The sequence below is a fragment of the Cyrtonyx montezumae genome, unplaced genomic scaffold (genome assembly GCF_038088225.1).
Source record: "Cyrtonyx montezumae isolate F1298 unplaced genomic scaffold, pur_monq_1.0 scaffold_3, whole genome shotgun sequence".
In the NCBI taxonomy this organism is placed as follows: domain Eukaryota; kingdom Metazoa; phylum Chordata; class Aves; order Galliformes; family Odontophoridae; genus Cyrtonyx; species Cyrtonyx montezumae.
In genome coordinates this window covers 126,984,213-127,001,095 of record NW_027072034.1, presented here as the reverse complement: position 1 = coordinate 127,001,095, position 16,883 = coordinate 126,984,213, and the positions used below count along the sequence as shown (strand labels likewise).

At 38.9% G+C, this 16,883-nt stretch overlaps 1 protein-coding gene across 1 annotated transcript; it reads right to left on the bottom strand.

Moving 5' to 3' along the window:
- Nucleotides 1-5,965: 5,965 nt before the first annotated feature.
- Nucleotides 5,966-9,266, bottom strand: IFNG (interferon gamma). The gene is made up of 4 exons (XM_065743342.1): nt 9,054-9,266; nt 7,279-7,347; nt 6,744-6,923; nt 5,966-6,101 (listed from the first exon to the last, which is right to left on the bottom strand). Exons 1-4 carry the CDS (start codon nt 9,174-9,176, stop codon nt 5,979-5,981), a joined length of 495 nt encoding a protein of 164 aa, XP_065599414.1. The 5' UTR covers nt 9,177-9,266; the 3' UTR covers nt 5,966-5,978.
- Between the last annotated feature and the right edge of the window lie 7,617 nt (nt 9,267-16,883).

The window sequence follows — 16,883 nt, the reverse complement described above, 5'->3', positions numbered from 1 at the left end:
ACAACATAAGGCAGATGTATGTATTTTCAACAAATCTCTGAAAACTACTGATCGTATTGTAAATTGTTTTCTGGTTCTTTATGTGTTTTTAAGAATACTGTCATTTATCACTAAAATATAGCTCTTCCATAAATTCACAACCATTTTATTCCAAATGTACATCCACTGTTTTTAATGAGGGAAAGGAGTTTAACAAACACATTCATTTGTTATCAAAACCAGAACTATTGAGCTTTGTAGTGACTAAAAAAAATGTCCTGCATTAGGTAAGAAGTGTTCCCTGGGTATCTGGAGAGTCCATAAGACAAACTTGACTGAGGAATCAAAGCACAAGCTTTGACCATCCAAATTAAATGCAGCCAATGACAAGTAGCTGTTTTCTGATTAAGTGAAGCAGCCCACGTTCTTCCTGTTTCTTAGGTGCTTATGCCAGGTTTGGGAAAGGACAACCAAGATCATCAAGTACAACCATCAACCCATCACCACCACACTCACTAAACCATGACCCTCAGAGCCACATATTTGCATGTTTCTTGTTCTGCTTTCCCTGAGATGTGACTCTACTGATGTTGGGGAGTTTCGAGGTTATTTTTGAGGAATTAAGAATATTTTCCTTCGCAATAAGTTCTTTTTAGTTTACTTACAAAAGACTAAAAAGAGCGTGGAAATATAAGCTACAAATAAAGAAAACGCTGGTGGTCTTTTTGGTATAAAATCATGGGTGTATAATATATATATTAAAATCATAATCTCTTCCATACTGATTACTTTATTTATTAATTCAATTGTTTGGACCCACTTCTAGAAAAAATAAGAGCCTTATATGATATGTGCAGAACACAATTTGTATAGCTTTTAAATAATAATAATAAAAAATCTTTCCATTGATTTTTTGTGAACTTTGAAATCAACCAACCTACAACAGCAATCTCAAGCAGCACCACCTGTATGATGAACTGTAGATCAAGTGAAAGATGTCAGATTTAATTTTCACTAGTGACACTGAAGAACGGTACATGGACGTTGCAACAAATTGGTTCAGACTGAGTTCTCTAGCATTTGTTTAGCCCTGTAGCCAAATTTTCAACTCTTGTTTGTATTTATTATGTTAATTACACCACTCAACTTAGACTCAAGCTTTCTTGAGATAGTGAAGTCATATGAATGTAGACAAGTAGGGAGGATGTTATATAAAGCACTGAAAGTAGATTTTAACTTGCTGAAAATGCACTATTTGCAAAATATTTCTATTCAGTGCTCCATCTAAAGATGAAAATAGAATGCCAAGTCTTAACCTGCTCCTATAAGACATAAATCACCAACACCTACATACAGACTTTGAGTATACAACAAGAAATCTATGGAGAGCAGCTCAAGGTGGTATTACAGGATCAGCAACTAATGCAAAGAGATGAGAAAATGTACATAGGAGAGAGTTGCAGATAGCATAGAGAAAGGTGTCAGCAGGTAATGTCTGTTTTTTAACTTTCAGGAGACTATAAGAAAGGTGCATCCTGGAGAATTTCCTTAGGGCCAGTGGCATTAACAGCCTGAAGACAACATAAATTTGTGAGTTGTGGAAGGACTTTCCTTCCAAGTGTCATTAATTTGGGCTTCATGGCACATGAACCTTTGGGAGAGAGACTACAGGTTTTTTTCTGGAATATTTTCCTGCAGGAATAATTATGTAACACCTTTCAAAAAGCATGTTTATATAGTGCAGCATGGAGTGGAGCTGGACATACTTTGTGAAACAGGAAACTGAAAACCTTTTCATTTCGAGCTCCCTCAGGTATGGTATGGCCATGGTACAGCTGCAGCTGTTTTTGCCATGGATTAAGGAAATACCCAGATTACACCTGCTGTTAAATGTCTGGCCCAAGCCTTCATTATGCCTTCCCAGGAAGACAGTGCTCACTGTGAGAGAGCACCTCAGAAAGACAAGAAGAAAAGTGGAAGCTGGAAAATGAGGAGTTGTATTTCCCTATTCTGCAAGGACAAGCTGCACCCAGAAGTCATAGTTGCTGCTGTTGACCAACTGCTATGCTGTTCACCTACGTCTGCAGCCTACATACATCCTATGCATTGCAGAAGTTGCTGTTATCACTCCTCTGTCTCATGCAAGGTAGCAGAGAGGTGAGAGTTTTTGTATGAGTAGCTATTTTAGGCTGAAAACCCCACATCTCTCTTCCAGGTTTGGGTTGTCTTCCACATCCAGCCTTCTTTTGTACATTTCCCCTGCCTCCCACTGATCAAAAAACAAAATAAAAGCATGGTCGCTCCTGGGATGGGGGGAGAAGGGGAGGGGTAGGACAGATCTGAAATGACAGTGTTGACTCAGGAGTCCTGCAGGATTTTGGAGTGAAACGGCTGAACTACAAACTGTAGGCACAAAGCTTGTACCTACACAAAGTGGTCCTATTGGCTATCAGTTATCTAAAATGTCTCAGGGGAATCCCAGCGATCTGCAAGCTAGTAAAGGTGACATCCATACCATGCAATTTCAAGACAGAGTGGGTTCGTGTATAAATATGGTACTCAAGAGATTAATAAATGTGACGTTTATGAAAGGAACTCACACTTCGCTGTTAAGATAGACTTTACTGAAAAGTCAGTGAATACAGATAGGGCAGAGTGAAAACATCACCTTCTTGAATCTGCTGAAGAATGTCCACTGATTCAGAGTACTGCTACCTGTGAAGCTGAGTTGTTATGTAAAAATAAAAGGCCTCACAGAAGCACATAAATGGTTAAAAGACAAGAAATAAAGCATAGGACTCAGCATGCAGGTTTTGCAATTGAGTGTGTTTAATCAGGGGCAGCTTGACTGGGCCTGTGCTTTTTAATTTGACCATCTGAAATTTGGGAAATGGAGTGAACTGTGGAATAGTTCAGTTTGCTGATGTGCTAAGGTATTCAGGATAGCAAAGAGAAGGTCCAGCTGCCAAGAACTGTTGAACAACTAAAATACTTACAAGGCAGTATATTGGCAGACTGAAATCAGTGCTGGTGATTACAGAATTATACACACAGGAGAAAGTGATCTTCATTTTACACACAAAGTGACAGGAGCTGAATAAACTCTAGTGTTTAAGGAACAAGATTTTAGGATTTCAGCAACCAGATCTGTAAAAACATTGATTTGTCTTAGTAGTAGTAAAAATGTCAAACAGAAAACCAGAAACCGTTAGAAAGGAAATGTCAGAAAACAGAAATCACTTTGGCACAGCATGACTGCAGCCTGGTGTGTGGCCCTGGTTCCTTATCTCAAGGAGAATATGGGAAAACACCTCAAAAACTACCAATAGAAAGAAGCGAAGTGATGACATGGCTGCTGTGCAGGAGACAACTACGTGCTGAGGACTGCTCAGCCTGCAACAGAAACAACTCAGTGGTGGAGTGAAATGTGGATATCTAAACACAAGATTGGCTTGGAGATAGTAGAGGGGCTCTCCTTGTCCCTCCCAGCCCCAAGATGAGGTGAGGAGTGTGAATGCTGGGCTCAAAGTGAGAGAAGGAGTGTGAAGAGTGATGAAGAGAAGGGATAGAATAAATGTACTACAGAAATGATGCGTCAAATACACAGGCTTTCTGAGACAGTGCTATCCTTCTTTTTAAATCTTTTTTTTTTTTTTTGTCCTTTTCTAATTGTAAATACCACAGAGTAGATAATACCATTTCACTCCCGTGCATACACATCTGTAAGATCTCCCAGGCTGTATGGCTGGAAAAAAATTGTGCTGACCTTCAGTAAAAATATCCACCCTCTTTGAAAAGATTTAGGGCAGCCATTAAAATCCATTTTGCACTTCAATATAGCTTAGCTGGAAATGCTTTCCTTAGTTAGATATTATGAGGAATGATGCAGGAGATCAAGGACTCCCTTGGAAGTGAAAGAAGATCTGACAGGCTTTCATGTTAAATGTGATTCCTCTCATTTGTATGGTACACAACTGAGAGGAAGAACGTGCTCTTGTGAAGCTGGAATTTTATGGTGTTCTCCACTAACACATTTATCGTGTTAATGGAGCAAAACTGGAAACAATTGGTTCAGCACAATATCTTAAGCACCCTGCAGAAGTAGTCTGACAAACTCACACTGGGCAGGGAAGACTCAGGGGAGATCCAACACGGTGTGCCTGAGCAACAGGTTTGATGGGATAGCAGCAGGAATACATGTGGTCACACAGAGCAAAGAATGGTGTATTGCATGGGTATGGGCAGCTGAGGCAGGATGGATGGGCCAATGTCACCTCTGTTGGATGTATAGCAGCTACCCTTAATTGTTTTTGGTGGAAAACTTTGGAAAGGAGTGGGAAGAGGTACAGATTTCAGTTTATAATCTAATAAAATAGGGAATTATCCTTTAAGCTCCTAACCAGATCTGGCTCTGAACTCAAAAAATTTGTTTACTCAGGAGTGGCATTGAGACTCACTGTCTCACTGTTAGTGACTAATGAAACTTCGACATGTTCCTTCCTTCCCACCCTTTCATATAGAAGCTGCTGCAGCTGGCTTTGCTTCCCTGGCGGACAGCTGTTTGTTCCCTTTTCAGTAACACCTCATGAAACAGTACATAGCAGAAAGATGTGTTGCCTATGTTAAATGCATACTGGGGCTTCTCATGCAAAGTCCATGGACTGGAGAAATCCCACAGCACTGTATCACTTGCATGTCACAAGCACATGCATGGCTGTGATAAGCATAAAAAAAGAACAGCTGTTTCCTTCAAAATCAGTTCAAGTCTCCAGGATTACAGAGTCACTTTTTTATGACTGTAAAATGAGGGCATGAACGAAGATGTCTTACACCAGGGGAGATAACTGGGCCCAAGGAATTTGAAAAGGCTGCAAGGATTACAGCTAAACCCATTGTGTTTATTGCAACTAAACTTTGGACATGGCCATGAGTTAATGCTTCAATTTACAAAGTTTGGGGTGGATTGAAGATCTTATGTTGGCAGGAATCCCAAAGAAAACCTGGCCTGTTCCTAATGAACCAGTCTGCTCCTAGATCCTTTATTTGGTAACCCCTTTGGGACCTGAAAACTGGGAAGTCCCACAAACTCCTTTCCCCAAGCCCAAGCCTGTAGGACTATTCAAATCTATCATCAGATCTTGGTCAGAGAGAAGAAACTGAAATTAGTCTTCAATTACCTGGGTAGGGCAGCCTTTTGTGACAGCATCAAGCAAAATTGGAATTCTATTTTTTACAGAGATTCTGGTGAATAAACATGCAAGCACACTTAAGTAATTTATTCTTTCCTTTATTTAATATCCAAATTATAAGAAAATTTCATTGTGAAATCCGAAGTTTTAAATAATATTCAAGTACAAAAATATAGTCCTTAAGATAAAATCTTCCATACTGCTACTTCCAAATAAATAAACTGATGTCAGACACAATTAGATGATTCAATACAAAAAAAGTACAGAAACATTCATACTAAGTGAGTTGAAGTTATGTCAGTGCAATAGTTTGTCACATTTCATGGAGCTGCGAAGTAGCATGGCCCCTCAGCCACTTCAGTGCATAACAATAATTATCAGCAGTAAATCACCCAGATCTCAGTTCAGAAAAGTGCTTCTGCATTTTCTCACCTTTAAGCATGTCTATTTCCTTGATTTGGATTTAGACATGCTTAGGGCTAAGCAGATATGAATAGGTTTTCCTGTGTACAATATCAACGGCAATTCAGTATTTCCACACAGAAACTTGTTAAACATCACTTCATTCTCTATTTTCAGCTCAACAAACATATAACAGATAGACAGGATTTTAAGACAAAATTGTTTCTTACATAGCAGTAGGAGGTATAAATACTTACACTGTTTGTTTGTTTGTTTTAATATAAATAATTATTTAAAATACTTAAATATTAATAAATAAATGTATAAAAACTCAGTAAAAAATAAAAAAATAAAAATTGTGCATTGTGAAATTTAAAACACGTGAGTATAAAAGGTCATGAGATGCCATTAGCAATTGCATCTCCTCTGAAACTGGCTCCTTTTCCTTTTGAAACTGGGGGGATCCACCAGCTTCTGTAAGACGCTGAACAGCTCATTCGCAGCTTTGCGCTGGATTCTGAAGTCACTCATCTATTTTGAGCAAGAAACAAACAGAAAAAAGGTTACACCAGAGCTGTATTTATTTACAGATTGCATCCTTCAGGCTAAACTGGTAATGGTGAAGAACAGAAACTGGAAGCTTTCAGTTATTTTAGTGCCCAGTTCCTGAAACTAAGAACATTTTCACAGATTTTTGTTTTCTGCCTTCTCTGTTACTTTGCAGTGTAACAGACCAGGCACATGCTGTGCAATGGAGGTACTCTGTGATCACTGCTGTTTTGTGATGCTGCTCGCAGTACCCCACCAGCAACCAGATCCTCCAGAGCACAGTGATCAGTGGAGGTTGATAGCTCACACTGCAGGTGCTCATCCAGCAAGCTGGGTGCTCCCAGAGCCCACAGAGATGTGCTATAACCAGGCACAATTTCCCAACCCAATTTCTAATCATCAGGAGCAGCTGCCAGTGCCTCTATGCCAGGTTCTGGCACAGCTCAGGGTGAGCGGCCCCACTGTGATGCTCCATACTCAGTGGAAACATCACACTTTCCAGCCTGAGTGGAGCCAGCTCGGGGGTTACAGGATGCGTTATCAAACCAACACTGTCCTGAGTCAGGGCTCTAAACTGGCAAATACTGCATCACAAGCATCTTGGGGACAGACAAAGAGCCTTACCTTCAGCTTTGCCAGGTCCATGATATCTTTCATCTTCTTCATGCCATCAGGAAGGTTGTTTTTCAGAGTATAGAGCTCCTCAGATATGTGTTTGATGTGCGGCTTTGACTTGTCAGTGCTTTCAAACATTTCCAAGTACATTGAAACAATCTGGCTCAGTATAATCCTTTTTTCATTTCTCTGTTGAAGAATATAGTCAGAAAGAAGGGTTTCCAAGTGCCCATCAAGAGGAAAATGAAGAAAACTAAAATCCAGGGTCCCCTCTGCCACTAGTGACATCCTGTCAAAGAAGATGCCATAGGTCCTCTCCTGGGCTTGGCTATACCTCAGGATCAGTTCATGGTGCAGCATAAAGCACACTGAACTTTAAGACATGCATTTTAAAGGAGGAAGCTTTCTCACTTCCAAGCTACTGAAGTAGACTCTGATTGTGTTTTCTCTACTCAGGCTGGTTACACTGGCCTTGGAGCTGCTTTTTAACGAAAGTGCCCTTCAGAGCACATGAAATATTTTGTCACATCTGGCTCTGACTCACCTCTGTCCAGTTCTTCAGTTTCTCTATAATAATAGGTCCACCATCAGCTACATCTGAATGACTTGCATTCTGCAACAGAGACCACAAGCAGCTATATTACACTTGTATATATACAAGCAATATTTACTACAATAGTGTTCTCCATTCAAAAGAACAGTAAAAAGCACAGACACGATTTTTGCACCACTGATGTGTAACTGTTACAATGCTTTGGCTTCTGAGCTATTTCACCAAGATATTCTCTATATGTTCTCATATGTGTTACTGAATGTTCTCTGCTAGTTTTGCTGTTGACAGCTGATAATTAAACATTGTAAGCCCAGCAGCTGGCTAGGCACTGTCAAATTTGGTTGCACCTGTGGGCTCAAATTTACCCTATCTCAGTAAAATCTCATATGGATCAAAGAGAAATTTGATATAAAACTATACTATAAATTACCATTTCTAAAACTGGAGAATAACCCAGTAGCCCACAACCAGATAAGGAGATATGAAAGAGCTGTGGGCTACCAAGAGGCCTGCAGGGTCAGAGTTTATCATCAGGTGTTAGCCCCACACTGTGACAGGCTCTAGGAAACAGAGAACAATACAGCTCTCCCACCAAGGAAGGGCAAACTTAATCATTTCCTTTTCTATGTTTTGTCTTTCTTTTTATATACAACAGCCGCTATTTCCTTTTTCGTCTGCTTGATGATTTAAATACCATGAGTGTAATGGGAAAGCTCTCAGGCTGACAGTAACCCCGCGGGCTGATAGGCTCCCAGTGCTGAGCACTTTGCTGAAGCCGACTGCAGCTCAGAAGGGTGGCCAGCATCTGCTGCCAACTGCAGTTATTAACTTCTCTGCCAGAAGCTCGCCACCGCTCACGATTTCTCAGACCAAGTTATGTATATTTAGTATGAAGTTCTCTTATCTGTGCTTATGATAAATTTAGGATGCAAGGCCAATTTTACAGCTTGTCTCCTAGCAATTTGGAACAATCATATATTACACCACATCTCCGAGGTGATTCTTTGAAAAATCCAAGCTGGAAATAGAAGCAGACTCTTGCAGTTACTTTCATGTGTTTAAAGATAAACAAAAACAAAACCGAAGACATATTAAGACGAAAGCTGTTTAGAAGAAGTGCCTCTATTTTAGATCTCTTATCTCTATGACTAATCCCAGCTGAAGTCAGCTGTGGACTTCTTCAATGTCTCCTAGTTGAAGACAGGTGAATTACTCTTACAGTCATTACATTATCAGAATTCTGTCTGAAAAAAAGGTATTATCACTTAACATTCCACACCAGACCGTAGTCATAGATATTAGATCAGGATGCCTGGATGTTGTTGAAGTGCCAGTAAATTCCATCTGAATAGGATTGAATCAAGATTCATTCATCTATTCAGAGTAAATTGTATTATTATTTCTTGTTATAAAATACTGCATGAATTTAAAAGCTGAATGGGGCTGGGAGAAACTCTAGTGAAAGGTGAAGTACCAACGAAATAAATGCAAACTGCTGCATTAACAGTCACTATGAAAACTGACTGAAATACTGAGTCATACCAGTGAAAGAGCAAAAGCTGGCAAAACCAAAGCAACTGACCATATTCTTGTCAAAAAAAAAAAAAAAAAGACATAACAGAAAAAATAATTCTATAATCACCCTATACTGTATGTTGATACACACTGAGGTCTGGGACAAGCAGTGCTCTGCAGCACTATAGCACTTATATCTGCAGCACAAGAAGCAGAAGGAGAAGAGAAATGCAGTAGAAGACTATACTTACAAAGTCAGCTTTCAGTTTGTCTATATCATCTTGAAGTTGAGCAAGATTTAGGCTATTTGCAGTATGTCCGAAATAAATCATGATGACAGACAGAACAAACAAGCTGTAAGTCTGGCAAGTCATCTTCTTGGTGATGGCTCAGTTCAAATGCTCAGATAACTTCTGGGAGATGTCAGATCTAAGCTCAGTGAGCTTCAGCTTCTAATAGTTGTATCTTCTATTAGAAGAAAGTAGACGAATGAACTTCATCTGCCTGTCAGTGGTATTTATACCTGGTCTTGAAATTTTTTATTTCGTCATCATAGGCTGTGTATATTTAGCCAAGATAGTGTCAGATAAGATTTTGCTTTGGGCTGGTTGAGGGAATCCCTCGAAAGTGTCTTTCTTAAAGCATGGTCCTGGAAAATTTTTCAGTGGTTTGTCAGAGGGTAAAATTTACGTGGCAATTTCTGAAGTTTCTTTTACCCATGGTGGGGAAAAAGAGGGAAATTATGATACTGATTGAGGAGTATCCCTTGTGGCTCAGGCATACTCTTGCAAGCTATCTGAAAAATCATATCATGTGGTTAAGGGGTCAATACAACAGCCAACTCATTTCTGGTATTCTTTTAAAGTAACCACTGAGACTGCTGTGGCATATATCAGAATCACTTTAAATTTTAAATCTCCTTAGCGCTGTCCTTTCATGATACACTAATTTACTTCTTTACATAATCTAAAGTCTATTCTAGCACTTTCTCATTATTTACCCCTGAATTCAAACTAGACTTAAGGAAAAAGAGATTCTAGCATGGATTCAGTGATGTATTAAATATCTCTATGATTCCCTACTATATGTAGAAGTAGAATATTTTCTACTCAAGGCACTCATCTGTGAATGACAATGATTAAATTTCCTCACCTGCATATTAACTTGCATTTACGTATGGGAAATATGAAAATAGAAAGACGCTTTTTAAAAAAGACCAGTGGAAGCAGACAAACAAGATGATCTCCAACAGTATATAGATCCTTGCAACATATATGTTTAAGGTTGTTGGAGATGGATTCTTGTACAAGCTGTGAACTCTGTTTTGGGGATTATCATTAGATTAAAAAAAAGCTTACTGTGCAGAGTTTTATAATGAAGTCAGAGTAATTTTAGGCTGTAATAAGTGAATGCAGAGTGGGTAGTAGGTTCGTGAGGAAAAGAAAAAGAACCTCATAGGAAAAGAAAACAAAAGAGAGAGGATGGGGAAGGGGGAACATGTGGGCTCAGTTCACAAGCTCCCCAGTCGAGGATATCTGCAGCCCATCAGAAATAGAAGGGGCTGAAAGTGATCACCATCAAGAGTGATTTGAGCTCCTCAGCACAGTCCTGGATAGGTCTTCAAATGTTATTATACATTCCTTATACAAGAAGTTGTCTCCTTCCTCTACAGCACCTCAAACCTCAAGATATAGCCAGTAATTCTACTAACGCTTTTTTATCCACAGATTAAAAGATCTCCATCTACAGAGTAAGTCTAGGCTGCTATGACCACTGCAAACAGCAATTCCCATCAGCAGTCACAGGCCCAAAATCTACATGCAAAACTCCCTGGGATCTGCAACATACCAAGATGGTAGGCATCTCACAATGTAAACAGTACTGCACTAATATTACAGCTGTAAGTGTACTTGGAGTATTAACGCTGGACAACACTCTTATTGATTTTAACTTGGAAAATTGAGACAGTTTAAGAAATGACTTAATTGTCAGAAATGTAGCCACGGAGGTGAGGTTGATAATGATAATCATGGCTATTCAATGACTACTCAAAGCTCTCAACAAAACTCAGTCACTATGTTAGAAATACAAAATGAACTCATTTACGTACAACACAATAGCAATATCGGTCTATCAAGATGAGGCTGGATCAGGCCCTGAGCAACCTGATCCACCTGTGGATGTCTTTGTTCATTGCAGGAGAGTTGGACTAGATCACATTAAAAGGTCTCTTCCAACTTTAAGGATTCTGTGATTCTATGACTCTTTGATTCTACCGGTGATGTGAAAATACCTTGATTGTTTTGCAAACCAAGCAAGGTCAAAATGCATGTCGTGGCACAAATAAACGTAGGTTCATATGTGAGGGAAAATACAGAAAATTTTATAAGACAAGAGACTAGTGCTGAAGGATATCACATGGCCATGAGCCAATGGAGTGATTCTTTGGCAAAATGTTGGAAAATGTCAATGGCATATGGAAAGTGATTCTTACTGCATATGGTACTCTTTAAACAGTCAGAAACATACAGCTGGAAGAAGGACTGGGTCATCAAGTCCAATTTTTTTTGCCACTTGTCTTAATTTGAGTAATGGCTTTCTGTTGAATTACCAGAGCATGTGTAAAGAAGTCATTCTAGGAGGGTAAACAGTTTGGAACTGTTTACTCAAACAGATTACAACAGAACTAATCACAATTAATTGCTGTAATTAACCAACCAGGCAAAAGATATAATCCCAGGAGATGAAAACTGAAGTCAGTAATGCTGCCTTCCTCTGTGTATAACTACTTACAGTGTGCCAGGTCAGACTGCTGTGTTAAGCATATCAGACATACATTTTTATATACACGAGAATTGCTTACCTTTGATCTCACATTACTGAATAGAATGTTAAGTTTTAAGAATAATGGAAATAAGAAACACCAGAATTAAAGGATTTTTTCAGTGCACATTTTGTAGATGCTGGTTGAAAGTTCTGGGGATTTATATAGCTAATTTCATCATTAGATCTCATCACATTTCAGAGACCATGATTAAACATCTAATTTTGCAGGTAAGAAAATGGAAGCAAAGAACAATGGGATGGTTCATGATCATTCATATTCTAGGGATGGCAAATCTAGAAGCACAAAAAACATCTTCCAGTTTCAGCCTAGCTTTTTGCCCATGAAATTTCACCATAAGCATTATATCATAAATGAGACAATAGATTGAAAAAGAATAGCAAAGAAAAAGAAATTCATGACATAGTTTTGCCATACTATCTTCTGAGTGCAGGTCCAGCTTGCAGGTGCCAGTATTTTGACTATCAAGGTTATATTCCTATTTCAGTACTTCTATTCATGACCACATTTGAATTATCAGACAAACAGATGAATATTCTGTGGCAAATGCATAATCTGGTGACAGGAGAGAAAATGTGTTCTAACATAAAAATTCTTTACATTTGAGTAAGTTGTGCCGTGTTAATTTTTACATGCATTTATAATCATTGCCTTTTCTATTAGCACACGCCCTCACCTTTCCAAATCATCTTGAAACTAAGTAACAGCCTGGATTAGGTGGTCAGAATGTGAGGGTCCTCAAGTTCCAGGGGTTTTGCTTTGCTTCCAGCTGGTTTGCCTCCTGTTCCCACACCATGTATCCAAACAGGTCTCCATTGTCTCATGTATGCCTTGTTGGCCAAGGACAGTGAGCAATAAGGTTGGGAGGAAAGCACAAGTTAGGACATTTCATCTACACTGTCTTTCCTGAGCATCAGTATCATTACATACAAAATGGGATATCCTGTGAATATCTTCCCTCTTCTAGACAGAGGCAAGGGCTTAAGACCATCCAGTTCTAGCTCTTTACCTGTCTTCCTTAGTACATATGTGTGAGCACATGCTGGATGGGAATGAATGCTTGCTGCTAATACCAAGATCTTTGCCTGAGCACTAGTTGTTATCTAGGTAAAAGAGATGCCAGAACAGTACTAAAAAGACATGTGCCACATGTAATCGGAATGGTCCTTGCGTGTAGCACAACAGTTTCAGGTGGACTGTCATCTCTTCCAAAAGCAGTAGGAAATTAAACCAAAGCATTTTTTCATTTTGCTGCCTGGAAATCTTCTGATTCTTCATGCAAAGTGGAGGTTTCACACCTTTTGTTCAGGCAATGCCTTTCATCACTCACCCAATTATGTCCTTGCTCAGTCATGTCAAATTTAACTGTGACCACGGACTAAAGTTTTTCCCTTTCATTTTTTATTTTATGTGAAATCTTCAGTGTGCTGACTAAGTAGTTACCAAGGAACTACACTTACTAGCCCAGATCTCTGTGAGACTTTCATTTCTCTAAAACTTGGTGCCCCTTTCTACTACCACTGCACAAGGAAAGCATCCCAGGACTGGAAAACCCATTCTGACCTGGTGTAACACTTCATTCTTTGTGTGTGGGTTTGTTTTTTTTGTTTTGTTTTTTGTTGTTGTAGTTGTTGTTCTTTTTTTAAGGTGGAAGTAACTCCTGCTCTTTCTCCACAATGTTGGGGGACAATAAGTGGTCTAAGTGACTGAAGCTTTACACACTTAACAACAGCATTACATAATTTCTAAATATTATACATTATACAGCTATCTATCTTCAAAGTGGATGCCTTGATAATCAGACTTCATGACTTTGTAACTAGTCCTTGTGAAAAGGGAGGGAGGGAGGGAGGGAGGGAGGGAGGGAGGGAGGGAGGGAGGGATGAAGGAAGGAAGGAAGGAAGGAAGGAAGGAAGGAAGGAAGGAAGGAAGGAAGGAAGGAAGGAAGGAAGGAAGGGAGGGAGGGATGAAGGAAGGAAGGAAGGAAGGAAGGAAGGAAGGAAGGAAGGAAGGAAGGAAGGAAGGAAGGAAGGAAGGAAGGAAGGAAGGAAGGAAGGAAGGAAGGAAGGAAGGAAGGAAGGAAGGAAGGAAGGAAGGAAGGAAGGAAGGAAGGAAGGAAGGAAGGAAGGAAGGAAGGAAGGAAGGAAGGAAGGAAGGAAGGAAGGAAGGAAGGAAGGAAGGAAGGAAGGAAGGAAGGAAGGAAGGAAGGAAGGAAGGAAGGAAGGAAGGAAGGAAGGAAGGAAGGAAGGAAGGAAGGAAGGAAGGAAGGAAGGAAGGAAGGAAGGAAGGAAGGAAGGAAGGAAGGAAGGAAGGAAGGAAGGAAGGAAGGAAGGAAGGAAGGAAGGAAGGAAGGAAGGAAGGAAGGAAGGAAGGAAGGAAGGAAGGAAGGAAGGAAGGAAGGAAGGAAGGAAGGAAGGAAGGAAGGAAGGAAGGAAGGAAGGAAGGAAGGAAGGAAGGAAGGAAGGAAGGAAGGAAGGAAGGAAGGAAGGAAGGAAGGAAGGAAGGAAGGAAGGAAGGAAGGAAGGAAGGAAGGAAGGAAGGAAGGAAGGAAGGAAGGGAGGAAGGAAGGAAGGGAGGAAGGGAGGGAGGAAGGGAGGGAGGAAGGGAGGGAGGAAGGGAGGGAGGAAGGAAAAGAAAAAGGAAGGAAAAGAAAAAGGAAGGAAAAGAAAAAGGAAGGAAAAGAAAAAGGAAGGAAAAGAAAAAGGAAGGAAAAGAAAAAGGAAGGAAGGAAAAGAAAAAGGAAGGAAAAGAAAGGAAGGAAAAGAAAGGAAGGAAAAGGAAGAAGAATTGGAAGGACCCCCATCCCTCCCTTATAGATATGGATATGTTTCATCAGTGTTATGAAGAACTGAGGATGTAGCTTTCTACTTATGATCACTAAATTTCTACGATATAGAGAATGTTTCTAATAATCATTAAGCTGAATTTATTTAGGGATAAAGTTGGCACAAATCAGCTTCTTTGCTGCTTTGTTTTGCTGTGTGCTTCTGTGTCTAAAATCTACATTACAAAATGTGTTCTCCCTCTAAGTCCTGTGGGGCTTTTGGATCTTTTTTTTCCACTGTAAAATGTTTATCCCTAAAAAGACAGTTTTCATTGAGAGAATTAGCTCCGTAATCCTATCTTTTTATTTTGGAGATGGAAGTTCTGAAATTCTCAAAATTACCTGTTTTGTCATTTTCTAATCAAAATACTATATCCTGATTATTTCAATTACTTTCTGGAAATGTTGTTTGAGAGAATAAGGAAACCTGATTACACCATCCTGAAATACTGCACAAGGAAGATTCTTTGGCCTCTACTACATGATCCTGCCTGCACACAGTTGGCACTGAGAAAAAAATATCATAAACATCTTTTTCCTTTCTCACAAGATTTCTCACAGAAATTAGTTGATGAGTCTTCTATAGAAAGGTAAAAAGGAGGAAACTAACATCCAGCAGTGATAGATGTCCAGAAAGAGAGATGTCCAGCTAGAGAATTAACTGGTAGTCTCTTCTTTAAGTGATTAGAGTGTAAGCTACAATAAATTAGAAACGTGGTACTTGAGTAACACAGGATATTTGCTTCATACTTCCCTTCAGAATTTCAATTTGGTAACCCCATGTGGGATGAAAAAAGTTTATGAGATGGGAAAGCCTTTCCCCACAAAACACCAGTGGTGGCTTTTTGAATTAGTAAGAGGAAGTAACTGTCCTATCATGGTCTGAGTACTCATCTACCATGGAAGAAGAGAAATTAAAGTTTCTGTCTTGAGAGTATACCTTCTTTTCCCTGAGCCAAATAATAGCAAAATTCAGAAATTGAATTAAAATATTTTCTTGAGATACATAGATGACAATAAAATTTAAAACAAGAGTAGTTCTGTCTCCCTTTCCTTTCTTTGAAAGACTGTTTAGCTGAGGTGTATAAGGAATTTTGAGGCTAAAAAGCGGGACCGAAAACAAAAGTTGTCACAGTACTGATTGTTCAAGAACAATAATATATAATGGGCACTGAAGAGTTCTCCTTTTTCCTCGTGCTTTGGTAGAGGTTGGTACAAACTGCTTTCCAGCTCTCCAAAACAACATAGTCTGCTGTATGCATGATTAAAAAAAATGATTTCTGAGTTACCAGCAGGAAATAGTCATGAGAAAGGCAAGATGCGGTCCTAAGAAGTGTTTTTTCTTGTAATTAAGCATGGAAAATAATAATGGCAGTGTAGAAGACCATGACAGTGACACAGTATGTGTTTTTACTTCATACTCATACAGCCTGGAGTATTTTCACATATCTCCCTCATAATTAAAATGTATATCCATAAAATAGAAGAAAAATCCACATCTTATTCATTGTTAATTTAAGGCTGTTTAGCTGTTGGCTGTTGTTACTTAAAATACATCCTGTACAATAACCTCAGAGTATCTATTGGTTTTTCTGCATAAAACTTTTCATTTTTACCAGCTAACCTTTATTCTTCCAAGAAGAATAAAACTCTTATTTTAAAAAGTTTTCTATTTTCAGCACCATTGTATCTTTTAAGAGACTCAGCCTATTCTGAGCATTAGATGAATTATACAGTACTTTTTTCCTTTCTAAAGCCTCAGTGTATTACGTGATGTGATTTATTTATTTATTTATTTTTGAATCTCAGGGTTAGAGTTTTGGGGTTGGGATTTTTTTTAAGCACTTTTTAATTGTCAGTACTTCAGGCAAAATATTGAAAACAAGAATTTTTAAAGTGTAGGAAGGCAAACAGGAAAACTTGCTATTTAAGTTGTGTTCAGATTCTTCCTAAAGTCTTTAAAACATTTCCACCTAGGTTCTATAGGCAGAATTTTTTTGTTTATATATTTATTGTTTTGTATTGACATTAGTATTGTTGATTTTTAATCTTAACCAGGCAATGCTATCAAACTGATGCTACCAATAGTACCTCCTGATTTAAGATAAGACAATTCACAACTTGCTGGATGTAAAGTTCTCTCTAAAATAAAGATGCATTTTATAAATATAGATGTCCGGCATTTTCAGAGTCTACAGTTCAGTTTCATTTTCTTAGAACCAGATCACATTCAAAAGAAGCCAAAAAGTCATCTGAACTTCTGCATCCAGTGATCTGCCATATTACATCACAATGCCTATTTGAGAGGACCATGTTGTTTTTAAAGAGAGAAGTCTAAATGGTGGTAGACTCTTATCAGCTGCCTGATTGATAGATGCTGTATATGGTGGGTAAATACCATCCATGGTCTCG

Bases quoted from the DNA above. Each gene is read 5' to 3' on its own strand.
- IFNG (XM_065743342.1), bottom strand. From the start codon at position 9,176: ATGACTTGCCAGACTTACAGCTTGTTTGTTCTGTCTGTCATCATGATT. The intron at 7,348-9,053 runs GTAAGTATAGTC...TCTCTGTTGCAG, and splicing joins ACAAACTGAAAGCTGACTTT to AATGCAAGTCATTCAGATGT. The intron at 6,924-7,278 runs GTGAGTCAGAGC...ATTCTTCAACAG, and splicing joins AACTGAAGAACTGGACAGAG to AGAAATGAAAAAAGGATTAT.